Source organism: Gavia stellata, chromosome 9, assembly GCF_030936135.1.
Source record: "Gavia stellata isolate bGavSte3 chromosome 9, bGavSte3.hap2, whole genome shotgun sequence".
Lineage (NCBI taxonomy): Eukaryota > Metazoa > Chordata > Aves > Gaviiformes > Gaviidae > Gavia > Gavia stellata.
Genome location: NC_082602.1, coordinates 24,742,004 through 24,759,238, shown reverse-complemented (window position 1 = coordinate 24,759,238; position 17,235 = coordinate 24,742,004). Strand labels below are relative to the sequence as shown.

At 37.6% G+C, this 17,235-nt stretch overlaps 1 protein-coding gene across 1 annotated transcript in view; it reads left to right on the top strand.

The window, feature by feature from the left end:
• The first annotated feature begins 3,526 nt into the window (after positions 1 to 3,526).
• Positions 3,527 to 17,235, top strand: part of LOC104258512 (gamma-aminobutyric acid receptor subunit pi-like) — a 39,731-nt gene continuing 26,022 nt past the window's right edge. The window contains exons 1-2 of the mRNA XM_059821123.1: positions 3,527 to 3,582; positions 9,526 to 9,629. Of these exons, the coding sequence (XP_059677106.1) occupies positions 3,527 to 3,582; positions 9,526 to 9,629 (160 nt within the window). The remainder of the gene's footprint in view (positions 3,583 to 9,525; positions 9,630 to 17,235) is intronic.

The following is a 17,235-nucleotide window of genomic DNA, read 5'->3' as shown; positions in this document are numbered from 1 at the left end:
CCTGTCAGGTGCCAATTTGCTAAAAGCGAGGGCAGGAGTGAAGAATGAATAAAGAACCTGAAAGTGACGGTGGCATTCTGGGGCCATATCCTGTAGGAGTTTTTCCTTTTTATCTCTCTGCCCCTCTATTTCTGAACCTTATCTTGTGACTGCCTTCCGTATAGCCACTCCCTTTCTCCCACTGAGTCTTTAGTATTTTCAGCTTTCCATCATTTTCCCTCCGATTGGTTCATATTGATGTAACAACCAGAGGATGGAGTAAAGAATATATATATAGACTCATTGGCTACACTGCAGCTGTAGTGGACAATGCAAGTAGGACAATGCAGAGCAGGGGAGGTAGTTATACTTTTTTGGCACTCTAGCTGAATTCCTCCCGAATTTTTAGCTGCTTTTCAGTCAAGCACTTAAAGGTGCTGTTATTCAACAGTTTGGATTCAGAAGTCAAATGCAACTGCAATGCTAGTTCAGCCTGTACTATCCATAAAATAAAAAGTCAGTAGTGCTTATGATAATTCTACTTGCAGTTTTAGATGCCTGCAACAGCAGCCATGGGAATTGAGACATATGGCCACTACCATATGACAAAGTGTCTTTATCTAATAATTTTTAGTCTTTTCCATGCGTCCACTTGTGGATAGGATACTTCAGTATAACAGGCATTTCATCCTTTGATTCATTCACACAAAATTCACTTCCAGTGAAATTTTAAGATACTGCTACTACCTCTGCCAGCTCTCTGCCTTATCCCATTTCAGTCTCAGAGGTTTGTGAAACTTGCATAATTCATTTTTCCTCTCATGCTGAAGATAAATACTGAATTCCCAGGAGAAATGCCAAAACATTGGATTCTATTTTACAGTCCTAATTTGATCTGTTTCAAAGTGGAAAGTGTTGTTGTCTCATCATATGGGAAACTGGGGCAGATATTTGTTACTTTCGCCTGAATTACTTAATGGTATGTTTACAATAAGATGATGTGCCAATATATGTACAGTAATCTGGACAGCATGTAGTCTGTCTGGTAAAATCAAATGGCTCGATATTCCATGCAGAGAACAGGTTATGTATATTTTTCTAGGCTGTGGGAAAGAGGAAAATATTACGGGTCCTGCTGAACTAGTTTTAAATACCAGTGGTTAATAAGGTCTACATATGCAGGAAGGAATCCTGCTGTGAGTGTATAGCATTTGATAAAGAAACGCATGACAGAGGAAAGGTCCAGATGTGCAAACATGCCAAGAGGCAGGCTTTTCAATGGAACAAACCGGCTCAGTAAGCTCCATAAAAAAAGGACAGCAGAGAAAATGTGTGTACACACACAAGCGTGTATGCACATGCAGCAGTGATTTATATATCCAGCTTAAGTATTATCTGTAAAACTGCTTAAGCCTTCAATAGCTACCCAGTTCTATTCTTCGGCTGACATGCAATGTCCCTTTGCAGTGATGGGCTGCCAGCTGACATGGCAATTCCATCTCTTGATTAGTATTTCTTATACGGAAATAAGAGATCCTCTCCTTCTTGTTATTTCCATGCTCTCTTTTCTGAGCATACAAAGTTAATCCACATACCATAGAATGGATTTGACCTTTCATGTGTTAAAGACTAAAATTCCCCACCCTATCCCCCCACAAAATGGCTAAATTGGATGTTGGTCAAGATCTGAAGGTAAACCAGTTGCTTTAGAAAGAGATTAGTAATCAATCCATTCATTTTGATCTTCAGTACTGTAAAAACTAAAACTAAACAAGTACAGAAATATCCATAGGTTTCCTTAATCTGTTTATAAAGGCTCTTCAGACGCATTAGGAGCTCATAGTAGCAATTCAAAAGCCAAATATAAAAGAAGCTTTATGAAGTACTTATAAAATCAGTAACAGGTTTTCTGGGAAACCAGAAATATAATACTTATTTTTAGCATACTTTCCTGTGAGATAAAGATAGCGAATGTAGAAAGTATTCATCCAAACCCAAACTGAGATACGCAAAAGAGATCCCACGATATGCACCAGGAGTGTCACAGAATCAGCATTTAGAGAGCAATGTTCTGACAACACCATCTGCTCATTTGTGCTGTATCTTTCTATTACAGGCTCTGTTAATGTCTCAAGCATTATTTTCTGTGGAAGTCTGTAGGAGTGTATGATTTATTTTGACATTAATATTTACCAGGCTGGTGTATGCTTAAAGTATCCAAGATGCTGAGAATTTTCACTTGTTTAAAAAGCCATTTCAATGACTCTCATTTTTCTTTGGAGACATTAACAACTTCTTTTGTCACTTCACCACTGTTACATACAAGTCAGATACCATTCACACTGCATTAATTTAAGTAAATACCACTAGTGTTGCTCTTACTAGAACTATAGACTGAAAGAAAAATTACTTAGGGGTAAAAAAGTTCACTAGTATTTTGTATTGGTCACTAAAGGATGGTGAAACAAAGCTTCAAGTTGTGAAGCTTCAAATTCTTTACTGTTAGTAATTTACTGTGAAATCAAAGTGAAAGAGACTCCTGCAAAATTCATTCTGACATTGAAAATAGTATTGTCCCTTCCTAAAACCTACAACAGATATTTCATTTGTATTTATTAACATTTAACAGTTGTCTTGCAGATTCTGGGTAGGTAATGTTCCTGTCATATAGTGTTTTTTTTTTTTAAAGTTTTGAAGCAAGTCTTACAAATAAGATTTCAGTGCGTTGATGGAATGTAGCAAAAGTTTGCACAATCCATGAATTTCAGATCTGTTGTATGACTGCCTTAAACTATTGACTGATACTCTTTTCATCCAGAAATGGATTACAGAGCTGACAGATTACTTAAAATAACTGTTACTGATGTGAATCATACTGACAAAAGCAAAGAAATCCCATTCAGGAGAAAACATCCTCATCCAAACATTTTGATGAATGTGGATGGTTATATATTATTATTTATATACAGTCAAAGGATCTTTTTTAATAGCTAGAGGCAGAAACACATCAATTCAATTTTGCTCATTAACAAAAAACTTACCAAAGATATGTATCATAGGTATTGTTACTACCCACATACCAGAGATGTTGCTCTTAACCCATCTTAGAACACAGAGCTGTTTATGTATTTTCCATTCAGAGGAGTGTACTGATATGCCAGAGATACACTCATTTACAAACATGAATAGCAGAGACAAACTCTGTTTATGATTCTCCTGTACATGATTGTGTTATTTTTCAGAACAATTACTTTTCCTAATATTTAAAGGACAGATGCAAAAAAGAAAGAGAGTAGTATACTGGAATGCAACTTCTATTAGTAAGTCAAATTATTGATGATACCGTGTCTTTTTTGAAGTTTTGGAGTTTTTTTATAAATGTATTAGTAAATATCTACAACAATAGCAGCAGCTATTCAAGACACAATATCTTTAGTGTTGAGAACCTTGTGAAATTTGTATATTTGAAATGCAAATGTGTTGTTAAACATTACCTCTGAACTTTTTTTTTTAGGAACTACAAGAACTTTTGAAACCACACCTGACAATGTGCAGTCTTAAATGCTGCAGTCTCAGAGCTCTTTTTCTGTTGATGCTGTGTAGGTAAGAAATATTTCCTAAAAATATTATTTCTTCAATGCATAATATCATTTGGCTTATTTACTTATAATTAGAAATATATCTGGCCAGCTAACAAAGCCAAATCTACTTGACAGTTGAATATTGCCTCTAACAAAGATTAAGCAACCTGAATATTAGTAACAGAAATCCAGGACTGAAGTCCTTCACGAATCATCTCAACTGCCTTGACTGAGTTACAGATTTTTTTTTTCCCACTCAGAAGACTGATGGGGGAAAAGAAGAAAGGAATTTAACTTAAGCAAATGATCCTTCAAACAAAAGATTGCTGTGTAGAGAGTGTGAATATCGTATCAGATGCTTAGCAAATTTGGAAGGGCACATGGTCCTTGCCTGGAGCACAGTACTTTGCCCAAGGACAGAAGCATGCAGTCCACCTAGATGTACTATAAACTTGAGGTAGTAAAGTCATCACTCTGCATTCATCACTAAAGGAGAGTGTCTTAAAAAGAATTACGTGGTTAAAACATTGTCTTCTTATTCTCTGTTGATAAAATAGTGACGTCTTTGGGAAAGCCGAGTTGTGTTAAGCTGGAAGGTGAAACTGATCCCTTCAGTGTACAAGTAACCCTGCTAACAGTGCAGTTGACAAAAGAATTAAGATAGAAATGGAGCACTTAAAATATATTCCTTCTATAAAAATGGGGAAAATTATTCTTTATAAGTAATTCTAATAAGAAAATGCAAGCATGGACAGGTTAAACATTGTCACTACCACCTTTAACCAAAGGATTTAAAGTCTGTTAGCCAATTCTCTGTGTAGCATTGCCTAACCTATTTGGTCTCCCAGTAAATTCCTCAAGATACAATTCTGCCTGAGCTTTAGTTCAAGTGGGTGTGCAAACACATGTTTAGATAAAGCCTCCACTTGGTTGTGAGGGTAGCTGGAACAGTCCCCTGAAAGGGAATTTAAAACATCCATCTCCCCCACCTTCTCCAGTGCTATAGAGATCTTTGTCCAGAACACAGACTTGCTCCAATTCCACCTTCCTTCCTTGTCAGCTGTGACTTGCCACACTCTATAATCACTGGATGATTCTTGGCTTTGCAGTAATAAAACACTGCAAAGAGACCAACAAAATTTCAGAAGGATCTAAGTAACAAGGAGGCAAATTTCCCTGAGAAATTCAGGCTGCAGTATATAATTGCCTTCATTATTATCAGGCAGACTTTGTGAATCCTCTCTTACAGCTTTACACGGCTAACAGTATCCGCAAGCACAGACAGTGAATTCCTGTATAGTATCCATCGGAGTTATCCATCAGCAGTGAGCTGATGCGGTCGCGTTGTACCCAAACACGGGCTGAGAAGCAGCTCTGCCCCTTGGCTCGCTCACAGCCAGGGTGGTGCTTAAGTACACAAATGCCTTTTTCTAGTGTGCAAACCAGGAAGGTTTGGTGAAAATGCTGTTTAAAACAAAGAGTATCCTGCTTGGCACTGAAACAGAGAAATGTTTCTAAGCGGTATCCAAGGACTGAGGCGCACTGAAGCAAGGGCCAGGATTGCTCCCCAAGTGGCCCCTTAGATATCCCACTTGTATAAGCTCTGGCTAATGTGTGAAAAGAGTTTCGTCTACTGAGTACTTTATAATCAATAATGGTGGGGGTTTTTTTGTGTTTTTTTTTGTTTGTTTGGTTTTTTTTTTTTTTTAAGTTTAGAGACAGCCAGAGCCTCATCTTCCCTATCACATACAGAAGACATGATCTGCCACGACGCACGTGCTAAGACTGTCACACCAGGCTATCAGACTCCACCTTACTTTCTAGTTCTCCCTTCCTGAATGACATTTCTTAACTTCACTTTCAGCACTTGACATTAAATTACATTACGATCACATCAGAGACACACACACTAAAAATCTATATCTAGGGCATTGCCTGGATGGTCACTTTCCCAGAAATATTTTTATTAAGAAGTAGAAATGGACAAATTGAGGCAAATTTATCAGAGCAATCAATAGAACTTGCACTTCAAATCATTATCAGGAATCAGCTTAAGGAAATATATGCTATTTGATCCCAAGAAGGGCTCCATTTATTTCAGTAAGGGTGTTTTCAAATTAACGAATGCTAGCTTGGGTTTATATGGTCAGATCCAGAAAATTCTATGGGATTTTTTTTTTGGTTGAGATTAACACCACTTATATTATTTAAATATTTGTTCCTGTATCAGGTAAGTGGTAACATAACACTGCTGTTTCAACCTCAACGATTAACCAAAACCCCTTGAAAGTAGTGGCTGTTTTGAAGCAGAGAATTAATCAGTGACTGGGGTGATTCTGCCACAGTTTATCTACAAAGACCACACAAAGCCTGGATCCTTGAGCACATTGGGTATGAAACAAGGAGTAACACCTTTGTTTGCATCTGTAAACCCTTCGCCTGTCAGTGGATTGCCTAAAAAAGCTTTTTTTCCCCAGCTTTTCCTGAGAGGCTCTTTCAAAAGCTTGCTCATACTGTGTTTGGCATTTTGTTTCTCCCTTCTCTCAGTTCTAAGGTGTTTCTCCTCTTTCATGATACATAACTTCTGACAAAAAATAGCCAGGAAAAATATTCCAGTAGATGTGTCTAGACAGTACTTTTGTTTTAAGCAGTGATATATACTGCTGTTTAGGGCAGATGTTCTGATTTCCCCCTTGTTACCCAATTCTATTAAGACACTAACTTAAATAACAAGCAGTTATACCTTCCAAGTTTAGCTTAACCTGTAAAAATACTAAGTTTTTGAGCCATAAGCATAACTAAGGAAATTAAATAATTAGAATTCAGCCATTATAAAGGCAAACATGGGTCACTGAACCTGAAGAGTTTAAAACATTATATATTGACAGCCCAGAACAGATAGATGTTCCTAGCTGTCAAACAAATATATATTTAGTTTTCTTCTGTAAAAGCCTATTCTCTCCTCAGTAGCTGGAACAGCTGTTTCAAGGCAACTCCACACTTAGATGTGTGTCAATATATTCCAAATACATTAAGAAAATGCAGGAACTAAAACATATGCAGTTAGTTAAATTTTAAAACACAAATACTGGGTAAAAAAGAAGCTTAGATGAATTGATGAGATGATGTACATGCATAAGAGGAAAGAGTCTGAGCTTTTATCCTTTGTGATCCCTGCATAAGGCTATATGACAGATTTTTTTTTTTTAAAAAGAAAAAGATTTCTACAGGAATGTAGGCAGCTGTGAGCTCACTCTTGCTTAGCGATGAATGGGACACATGAATCGAATAGAAATTTAAAGGGAACAGGACATCCTCTCTTAAAATGGAGATAAGCCAAACCACTTAAGGCATATAACATCTGTAGGTTCTTTGCCTTCCAACACTGGCAATCTGCTTCTGACAGTGCCCAAAGTTACCAGGCTACTAACACCGCACACACACATTTAGGAGGCATCAGGTTCCTCTCGTATATTGGCTTACCATGATAGGACTTCTAACAGATTGTATGGCAAAAGAGCACACAAGGGACAGTGCCCTATTAATTCGCAGCCTTAATTACTGCACAACAGCTTTCCCATGCCAACAAGTTCTTACTTAACCAAAGACAAAAGATATGAGGCCACACATCATGTATTAATGAGGGAAATCAAGAATTATCTCAAAGAGTACCACAGGTGATTTCAGGGAAGGACTTGCATACAATAATGCTAAATATTTAAGATATATTTCAGAAAATAGCTGTCAATGATAACACACCAGACCACTCTACAATTGCATACTGATCAACAGAACAATATTATACCCTTGCAGTAGAAAAAGGAGAAGTTCTCCTTTACTGCTTCACAATATGTGAAAGTTATTCAGGAACAATCCAGTAAAACTGGGAAATTAAACTCATGCAGCTCATGGAACTCTTAGCTAAAATTATATGTAAATTACAAAAGCAGAAAAATCAGTTGCTGGTACAGTATTTAAGAAATTAATTATGTTCAACTACCTTTTTAATTCCAATACATTTGTGCAACATAAAACTGGGCTTTTTATTTATATTGACATATGACTGTGCTTGTTTCTTTAGGACACAACTTACAGGAGAAACATTCCTTATTTCAACACTGGCATTACTCAAGACCATATTTAACATATAGTAAAGTAATAACATAGTTCACTAACAATAAAGAAATAAAAAAACAGGGGCAAAATAAGGGAAATAGGATCATTCAAGTATCTAAGTTATACAAGATTGTTAATGAAAAATAGCTACTTATATGGGAATAGGGTCTGGTCAACAGAAAAATTAAGCATCAATAGCAACACTTAAAGACAGTGGATACCACATCTAAAAATCACAGTGTGATTTAGCCACATGCACTCAGTGAAACTATTTTAGCATTTAAGTTTTGCCAGTCTAAAATACTGGATTATTCCTAGTGGATAAAACCCCCAGTTCCCTGGTAGAGCAGCTCAAGGTCTCACAGAAACATAGTAAAGCTCAAATCAAAGGAGCAAGCTTTGGAAGGCTGCAGGAGACCCAGAAATATCATTAGGAAGAGCAAAGAGAGGCTTCAGGAGTAGTTCTGGGAGAAATCACTAAGGATTTGTCAGGACTAGCAGGGACCACAAAACACCAGTGCTCCCCCAACAATCAATTTGTACTTACATCCTCCTCCCCAGGGCTGAGCCACCATAACTACAGCTCTTGCCTGTACTGTAGGAGAACTAAGGGGTAGAGCTGGTTACTCTTAGAGACCAATCGCTTTTGGTGTGGCGGGTAAGAAACATAGGGAGCCTCTCCTGCTGAATATATAGGTGGCTGCTCTCCATCAGCAGAGGCAACGCCTCTGCCTGCAGCCAGCTGGGCTTCCTTGCCTCAGTCAATTATTTGCTTCTCACCTTCATAATTAAAGAAAAGTCATACCCCCACTTTTCTCAAATCATTGGCAACGAGCAGTCAGTACCACTTGTGTTTTAATTTATGAAGAGCACAGCCTGAATCTGTGACGGGTGAGCTCACCCTGCTCGCACTCTCGAGGTGCTCACTATAGGGGTTAGGCAGAAATTAAGAGCAAAGCTGTGATATCTTTTGCTACGGGACTGCTACTTACAGTGTAACAGCCCTTAATGGCCCCAGGTGTCCCTCCCATACCTGCTAACCATCAAGATCCATAAAAGGTGAAGGGGGGAATATATAAAAATGAATCCTGAGGTGCTCTGAGTATAGAATTGCAATTCAGGTATGTATCTTCTCTAGTCCCTTCACTCAGCCTCCCAATGAGGCTATTGCATATTGCAGGGGCCCTAGGGCAAAAATGGGGTTCGTAATTGCTGTTTTATATTTGACTTCTGTGGATTGTATGTGTAGCTGTTTCTGAACAAAGGAGTGGTTTGCATTCTCATTATGCTTCACCGATTTTGCCCTACAGGATTATTTCTGTAACCTGTTTTAAAATTATGTTGTAAAAGCAGGATTTTGAAAGTGTTTTCATGCTCTAATCTCTGAGGCTTGTTTCTGTCTCTCTCCAGGAGCTAAATTGAATGTATTTCATTATGTAAAAACAAGCTTAATTTTAAATGCTGAAATAAACAATCAACACCCCTCCCACATTCTTAGATTATAACAACAGTGCCCTATTTACAGAGAAGGTATTAAAGAAGACAGAACTATTTTCTCAGGTGAGGTGTTAAGAAATGATAGACCTTAAAGAAACGATAGACTTTAAGGTACAAAAGTGGTATTTTTTCCCACTAAGACTAATACAGGTTATAAAATCTGATATTTTTTAGATCATTATTTTTCTACAATGCTGTAAAATGCAGATATACAAATGTTTCATGATATGTTATCTGATGGGCAGTAATCATCAGTAACCTTGAAACTAATACAGTGTTTTCTTGGAATGTCATCTCTACTATAATTGATGGTCTTCTTTTAAAACATCATCACTTTTTTCATACCTTTTAGGTCAATGGAAATTCCTGAAGCTGAAGGAAAAGGTGAAATTCTACCTCCAACGATACAAAAAATAATAAAAGGATACAACAAGTACCTACGTCCATTTTTTGATAGTAAGTAGAAAAGCTATTTTAGTACGATTGAGCCCTAACATAATGCAGTGTCTGAAACTCAGCAATGAGAGCAAATGTTTTTTGCTGTACTTTTTTTCTCCAATGTTTGACAGTGACTGATCTGATTATACACGATGTACTATGATATAATAAGATATAGCGTAATAGCTTTTGTGGCCCAAGGTGAAACTTATCTATTGCAGGCATTCACAAGCAAAACTTCCAGACTCTGGAAACTTGGCTATCGATGTTTATGTGTCCTCAGTGAAATAAGCTGTAACACCTTACCTATTTAAAAGCATAATTTCCCCATATTTCCTAAATAATAACTACAAAAACTTTTGATTAAAGATAAGATATCGAACTGTTCATTAAAGTACAGGCAAATCTTGTTACTATTCAAAGTACCATGTGCATCTACTATAAGATGGCAAGAGAATTACTTATAAATGCTTCTTGCCTTGGGTCTTAAAGGTCACTGAACTGGTCCACTGCAGAATTGTGAGAGAAAATGAGTTGAAAATGTCAATTCTCTGCATCAGAACGCCACGGTCACCAGATTGGAAGACCCACATATTCTACTGCTCCAAGGCTGATTTTTACTGCCCTGTAGTGCAGTCAATGTTAGGCACCTGAAATCTCAGTGACAAACATCTCCTTGCTTTTGAATCAGGCTGTTGCATGTATCAGAAATACTGAAGAGTTACAAGGCGAGGTGAAGACCTCTGGAGTACCTGCAGAACTCTGTAAAGAAAGTATTCTGCATGTTGGAAAGATGCTCAGCACCATGTGTCTGTCAGAAAATAAACTTAGAGTGAATGCTAGGCAATAGTTCTTAAATTAGTTATTCAGAAATGTTAGAGGTTTCAAATGAAGGCTTTTATATCCCTTAAAAATGATTGACTAAAGAGTTTCTCGGACCATACTGTTACCTCTTGCCATCCAAATACCTGGTGAGGCTATCAGCCTGTTCAATAAGGGCACTCCACATCATGTGCAATTTCCAAATCCATTTCGTAAAATACAGATTTATCTTAATATTTTTTTAGGTTTAGGAGAAAGGGAAAACTGTTTCATATGTTTAGTTTTATTGCAATTGTCTCAGCTGCTGATACAACTGCTATAAAGTATTTACATGGTCTAAGAAGACTTTCAGCAAAATAAAAGTAATGCTAATAAATAAACTAACCTCTTATCACTGGAGATGATCCATAATGGAAGATAACTATATGTTCAGTGGCCATTAATATATTTCATTAATTACTTCATGCTAGTACTAGAGATACGTTGGCACTGCCATGGTGGATGTGCTTTGGTAGATAGCAAACAGAAGTTCATTGCAAAATCCTATGACAGTAGTTAAGACCAACAGTAAAGCACTTTTGAATTACGAACCTCCCTTTTCTAATGTGAGCCAAGTTTTTTACCAACTGTTGTAATGCAGCAATGCTATAGCATTTTTCCTGCCTGGGAATTTTGTTCAGAGGGATGCTAAGGACTTTCTGTGTTTGCCTGTGAATCCCAGAGGAGCTTAAGCACAGATCAAGTCTGTCATATGCAGAGCCAGTCTAGCGCTTCCAGACAGTGCCAGCATCGCTGCATATGCTCGCCACAGCTCAGGCATGCAAACACTGTGTCTCAGAAATATTTGATGGATCTATGTAAACCCTACTACTGAAGGAATGGGATGAGACTCTGAAAAATACATTTTATTGATGCTATTTCTAAATGCAGCATTGGTGGTTTTGTGAGAAATTACTTTTTTGTAGGAATAATTTACGTTACGGTGACCCAGGAAGCATTCATCCTGATTTTTGGATCTGTAGCTTTTTGCAAGACCATTTGGGATAATTTTCCATGTGATAGAGGCATGTATGCTTGGGGGTGGGGTGGGGAGTAGTATCTGCCCAGCCTTGATTCCTCTCTGTTACTGGCAAGGTGGGCTGCAGCTTGGATGAGATTCAGGTCCAGGAGAAGCTATTGTTCTCAGAAGCAGAGCTAGTAAACCACCTAAATCCTCACCCTAACAAATCAGTGGATTATACTGATCTGTGTGACCACAGCTATCCTAGCTTTGTTCCATGTAACGTTTTCCTTATTTCTATGGATATTATCTGTCTGCAGCTGGTGTACCTTGTATCTGTTCTTTGTGAGAAAAATTTCAGTATAACTGGCTTTACTCGGAATTATATCAATGGCTACAGCACACCTGCTAAATAGTTGATGAAGCCAGAGTAGCAATTTAGTCATTTACACCTCTTCTGTGACTTTTTTTTACCCTCCTTATCCCCCCAGATCCTTAATTTCTTTGGTATGATATTTGCATGGTAATAGTAAGACTGACCAACAGAAAACAGATTGTAAGATCAAAGTCCTAGTTAGACTTGAGTAGGCTAATGAACAAATGCATGATAAAAACATAACCCAGGGTATTCTCATAGTGGTGGAGATTATCAGCTACTATAAAAGCCTGCAGAGTTCTAACTGTGTCAACCTATCAGTGCTGATTTACTCTGAGATGGAAACTTGTATTTCTAGAAACATGAACAGAAAAACATGTATATGTATATTAACCCCAAGATCTCCGTTTGCTGTGTGAAGTGCATGAAAGGATTTGTGTAAAACGGGAACCTAGTGTGTGTATCTTGATCTACAGAAACAACCAAAAATAATATCCTAAAGTCAGCCTTTTAAAGACACTTGGCTCCCTTTTTTTGGCTTGTTTTCAAGAGTGTGCATGTTTCTGTTTATTTGTGTGGTCAGTTAGATATGCACTCATAAATATGCAAGAAGAAATTTGTCATAAAACTAGATGGTGTTATTTGTTGGCATCTACAGTGCTTTGAGCTTAATGTTAGCTAGTCATAATGGAAGACTGAAATGTGATTTTTATCAAGTGTGAGAGGGCCAGAGGTTAGCTTGAATTTTAGAATAACCTAATTCAAAGTCATTTCAAAGTTATTTCTCATTGAAATTTTTCTTCAGGCAGGAAATGGGGATTTTTGAAGTGATGCGTGCTGCCAAGATACAATCATACTCTTACAAAATCAGAGACACTGAGCTCCTTAATGTTTAGCAAAATGTTTTTTTAGTCCTGGAAAGAAAGCATTAGGTATAAACAAATGATCATAAAATGAAGGTTCCTTTTTCCTAAAGCCAGGAGAAACAGAAATATTTACTAGTCAAGGAAATTTTATGGCAGCTCAGAAGTTCTTTGTTTAATAAGCCCTCCATTTGCCTGTTTGTTTGGGTTTGTGCTGGGACTGGCCCTTGTGCTGGGACTGGCAGATGACTGGAAAGTACCTAAGCAGATACAACTCAGGTCGTGTCATCAACAAAGGGATTATGAAGAATTTTTTCACTTGAATCCAATGACCGTGCGTAACAATATAAAAATTGTCGTCTTCTCTCCTTGTATGGATTGGAACTAATAGATTTCTAGATTTTAAGCCTGGATTAATGTCACCTTACTTTAGTCATCTCCTCCCCCACAGGTCACCCCTCCAGACCGTTGCTACCCAAACGCTGCCATTTATGCCCAATACAGACTGTCATTCCCATCTCTGGGAATCTTAGGTGCCTAAAGTTAGATTAGTCGAAGGCAGTCTTAGTATAGCAAAAGTCTGCAGACAAGTAAAATTGACTGAGCGTTTTATGTTTGTCCATGGTGGGTGGCATATACCAGTTACCAAATTATGGGGGTACTTTTACAGTGTTTAGTACGGAGGAATCCCAGCTGGACTGGTTACTTGGCTCTGCCCTCATCTGAATGTTACTATTATGAATGTTCTCTTTCCTTAACTATAACATTTTAATGCCCCTCTTTGAGCTGGTTCATCAAGCAAGTCTTAATAAACTGAACAGATAGACCTGGGAAGCTCCATTAGCGAATTAAAAAATTACCTAATCTAGAATGATTTTAGCCATTCTTTGGACTGGAATATGAAATACTCCTATACTAATGTTAGTAGATAGTACCACTTAACATAATAATATCCATCCTAGACTTTTAGATAGATGTGAAAGTCTTCTATAGAAAAGCTGACATAAGGGATTTAAAAATGCACAGTTATTTCCCTTAAATGTGCTACATAACCCTGACACTTTATCTCAGCAATACAAGCTCATTTCAACACCAGGTTTTCTGCTGAAACTGTGTAGACCAATTTTCTACCTTTAGGTGCTGTGCCAAACCTCTCTGAATTAATGAGCAATTCCTGCTGACTTCAGTGAGCCTTGGATCAGGTTCAGAGAGTTGTTAAGGGATGCATAAAATCTTGTAAATAATTTTATACAAATAGATTTTGTTCTGTGATTGAATGTGATAATTTAAGTGTTCTAATTAAAAAGAGAGAGACTATGAAAAGGTCACAGCTAAGTATATTTGAATATGGAAGCTGGTTTCAAGTGGTATAGAAAAGTGTCATGTTTAAATCAGTTATTCTAAACCGCATTTAAAAGATTATTTTCCTTAGCTTTGTAAGGAGTAATACATTTCATGGTCTTAAGGTTTAAATTCAAGAAAGTGAATTAAATCGTCTGGTCCAACCTTCTGTGTAAGACCAGTCGCCATATTTTTTTCTCAAATGTTGTTTATATTAAGTCCTATGGGTTTAATTAGATGAAGGCAATGTAGTCCTCAAAAGTTTACAGTTTAAACCCCAAAAGAGACCAGGAGATATCAGAATGTTAGCCATGTCTAAGACCCTTTGATTCAGTGAGACAAGCTCAGAGGGTACATGAGAAATAAAATAGTCTTTAGATGACGATTTTCTGTACCAGTTAGGCAATGTCTAATCCTTCAGAGACAGGCAAAAAGCCCATGTACAGCCAGTTGTACACTGAAAAAAGAAATACCTCTTGAATCCCTACTGAATCCTTAAAATTGTGATTTAATAAATTAATGACTTGGTGCAAAACTGTAAACTTTAGCATACAGTTGGTAATGTAGATTTTCCTTCCTTTCCCATGGAAATAAGGGACACTATGAGACTATCATTGCCACCAAACCCAGCTTCCTGCATGCAGGACAATTTTTTTGGGGGGGGCGTGTGTGTGTTGGTGTTTTTTGGGTTTTTTTTGTGCGTTCCTCCCCACCCCTGCCCCTAAATGCTGAGTTCTAGAGACTCTAAATGATGAACAGTGATTAAGTTCAGCTAGAAAAAAAATCAATTTATTTGAAGTTTCATATTGTCTCTAGCTTCCATAAACTGGGATCTTGCTTTGCTTTGTCAGAGAATGTGTACAAGTTACTACTGGATACCTTCTCTGTGCACTTACTGACATTTGGCAAGTCACTTCTCAGTCTTCTCTTTGAGGAGCTGAGTAAATGCTGTTCCTTAATTTTCATGTTACAGGCTCTGATATTAAGCTTCCAGAGTTTTTTTTATCTTCTGGAATATTTCTCTCTCTCTCAACTGAACCCTGTCTGCTGTTTGCACATTTTTTTTTTAATGTGGAAAACAAAACTTGTCACAGTAATCTCATAACAATCTTGCCAATACAGTCTAGATCGCAAGATAACTTAATTCTGTGTATTGCTCCCCGTTGCAACAGTGCTTCTGCCAAAGCATGATACAGAAAGATCATGCTGAAATGATTAGCCATGACAACCTCTAAATCCTTCTCAAAAGCACTGCTTGCCAAGATAGTTTCCTATCCTGTGCATACTGCCTGCATTAGTTGTCCCCACATTAATTGCTTGCATTTGGCTGTATTAAAATATGTTTTTTTGACAAATGATTTAACAAGCTGTTATTATTACAATCCCCACCAATTTTTGTCTTGTCCACAAACTGTACTAGTGAAGCTACATCACTGTCGAAAGATCATTGAGACAAAAAACAGGACTGAAACTGATTCCTGCTAGAAATGGGTCTGTCTTCTGATGTCTTTGTATCAACAGTTACAGTTGAGATCTGTCAGAAGGCCTATCTTAATCTGTCCAGTAATGTACATTTGTCAAGAAAGATGTCTTGTGGTGGCAAGTTAAATGCACCGAAAAAATCCAAGCGTAATGTATCACTTTACCTGGAAGTCCCATAATACTCTAAAACAAAGCAAAGCTGGCAATCAGGCAGACAAAACCAGTTTTTCATGAAACTAATAAATTACTCTAGTCATATTTTTCCTTCTAATTCTTGGTCAGAGTTGCATAGTATTTTATCCAGTATTGCTGCAAGGGTGAGGTGTTCTTTCAAAAAGCCGTCCCTTCTTGAGATATTTCTGAATGTCAGTATTGTTCTAAGTTTTCTTAAACTAAATGAAAAAGACCTAGTACTAACAGCTCAGCGCTGGCAGTTCCTGATAGTGCAGATTGATTTAAGTAGTAGGTTTTCAGAGCTACAAATACATATGTGACACAGTGGTGGTTTACTTTGTTGGTACAAAGTTTAACAGACTGTTGTCATTGCAGTGATCCAAACTTAACTTTTAGGTATCCTATCTGCCAGGCTTCTGGGTGCTTTCCTATATGGGATTACTGTGAATATCTGTAAAGTGCATGAAGTAACAGTCTTTGTACATAAATTTCAGTAAAAGTTAAAATGTAGGTTAATTAGATTGTATATGCATTGCTGTAACAAGGCACACCCTTTGGCGTTTCTTTGCCATGTTTTGAAGATTCCTTTCACTAATGCAGGACAGACTGACTTTAGTTTTCTTCTGAAGATCGATAGATTTCTTCTGAAGTTGTCATTATACATACAAATCCTGCCAAACATATGGAAATGTAGGAACTGACTGCCTCATCTGGTCTACTGCCCTGTTCTTGACACTGTCAGCAAGGGACCTTTCAGAGGAAGTTCAGGGGAAACCCTGGTGGATAATTATGGGAAGACTCGTTCTGTTATTAATACTTTGCCTATTTAGTAAGGCACCATAAATTGTATTTAGCCTCACACACAAAAAAGAAATTAGCATTTAACTATTAATACTGTTCTGATTTAATTAACTGTTAAAGCAAAGCTATTCTCAGCAGCTGGTATTGTGTTAATAAAGACCCCTTCCATAATTGGGGTTTTTCTTCCTGCATAACTCCTCCCCAGCATGTTGCTGTATCTGAGGGCGTATAATTTTCTGCTGAGTTTTCACGAGTGCTTGGCTCGATGGGCTGGATGCACGGCACAAGCACTTGGGTTGTGAAGAGTGTCAGGGCTAGCAGAGCAGGATGGTTTTGTCCTGCCTACGCTACCACTCCTTAGCACTTGAACCGCAAGGCAGGCCTGTGCTAGGACAATCAGTTTGGGCTTGAAATATCTCTTAACCTGAGCTAGATGTCTTTTGGTGGTTGGGAGTCAGCCAATGCTACAATTCTGTTGTGTTAATAATATTTTGAAAAATACCACAACAGGAAAGAAAGGAAGAGATGTACAAAGCCCTGTTTCTGTGATTCCAGAAAAATCAGACCTAATTTAATTTCGGTAACCTTTCTAGAAAATCAGCTTTTCCTCTCAGATGTGTAATCATAGCACTGATGATACTGAAATGCTGCTAATGAACATTTCCCCTAATCTGTATCACTTTAACTAGGCAAGGATCAAGTGTTGTTCCTACCAATAAAAGATGATATTCTAGGAAAGAGTCTGATTATTCCCAGCCACAATTC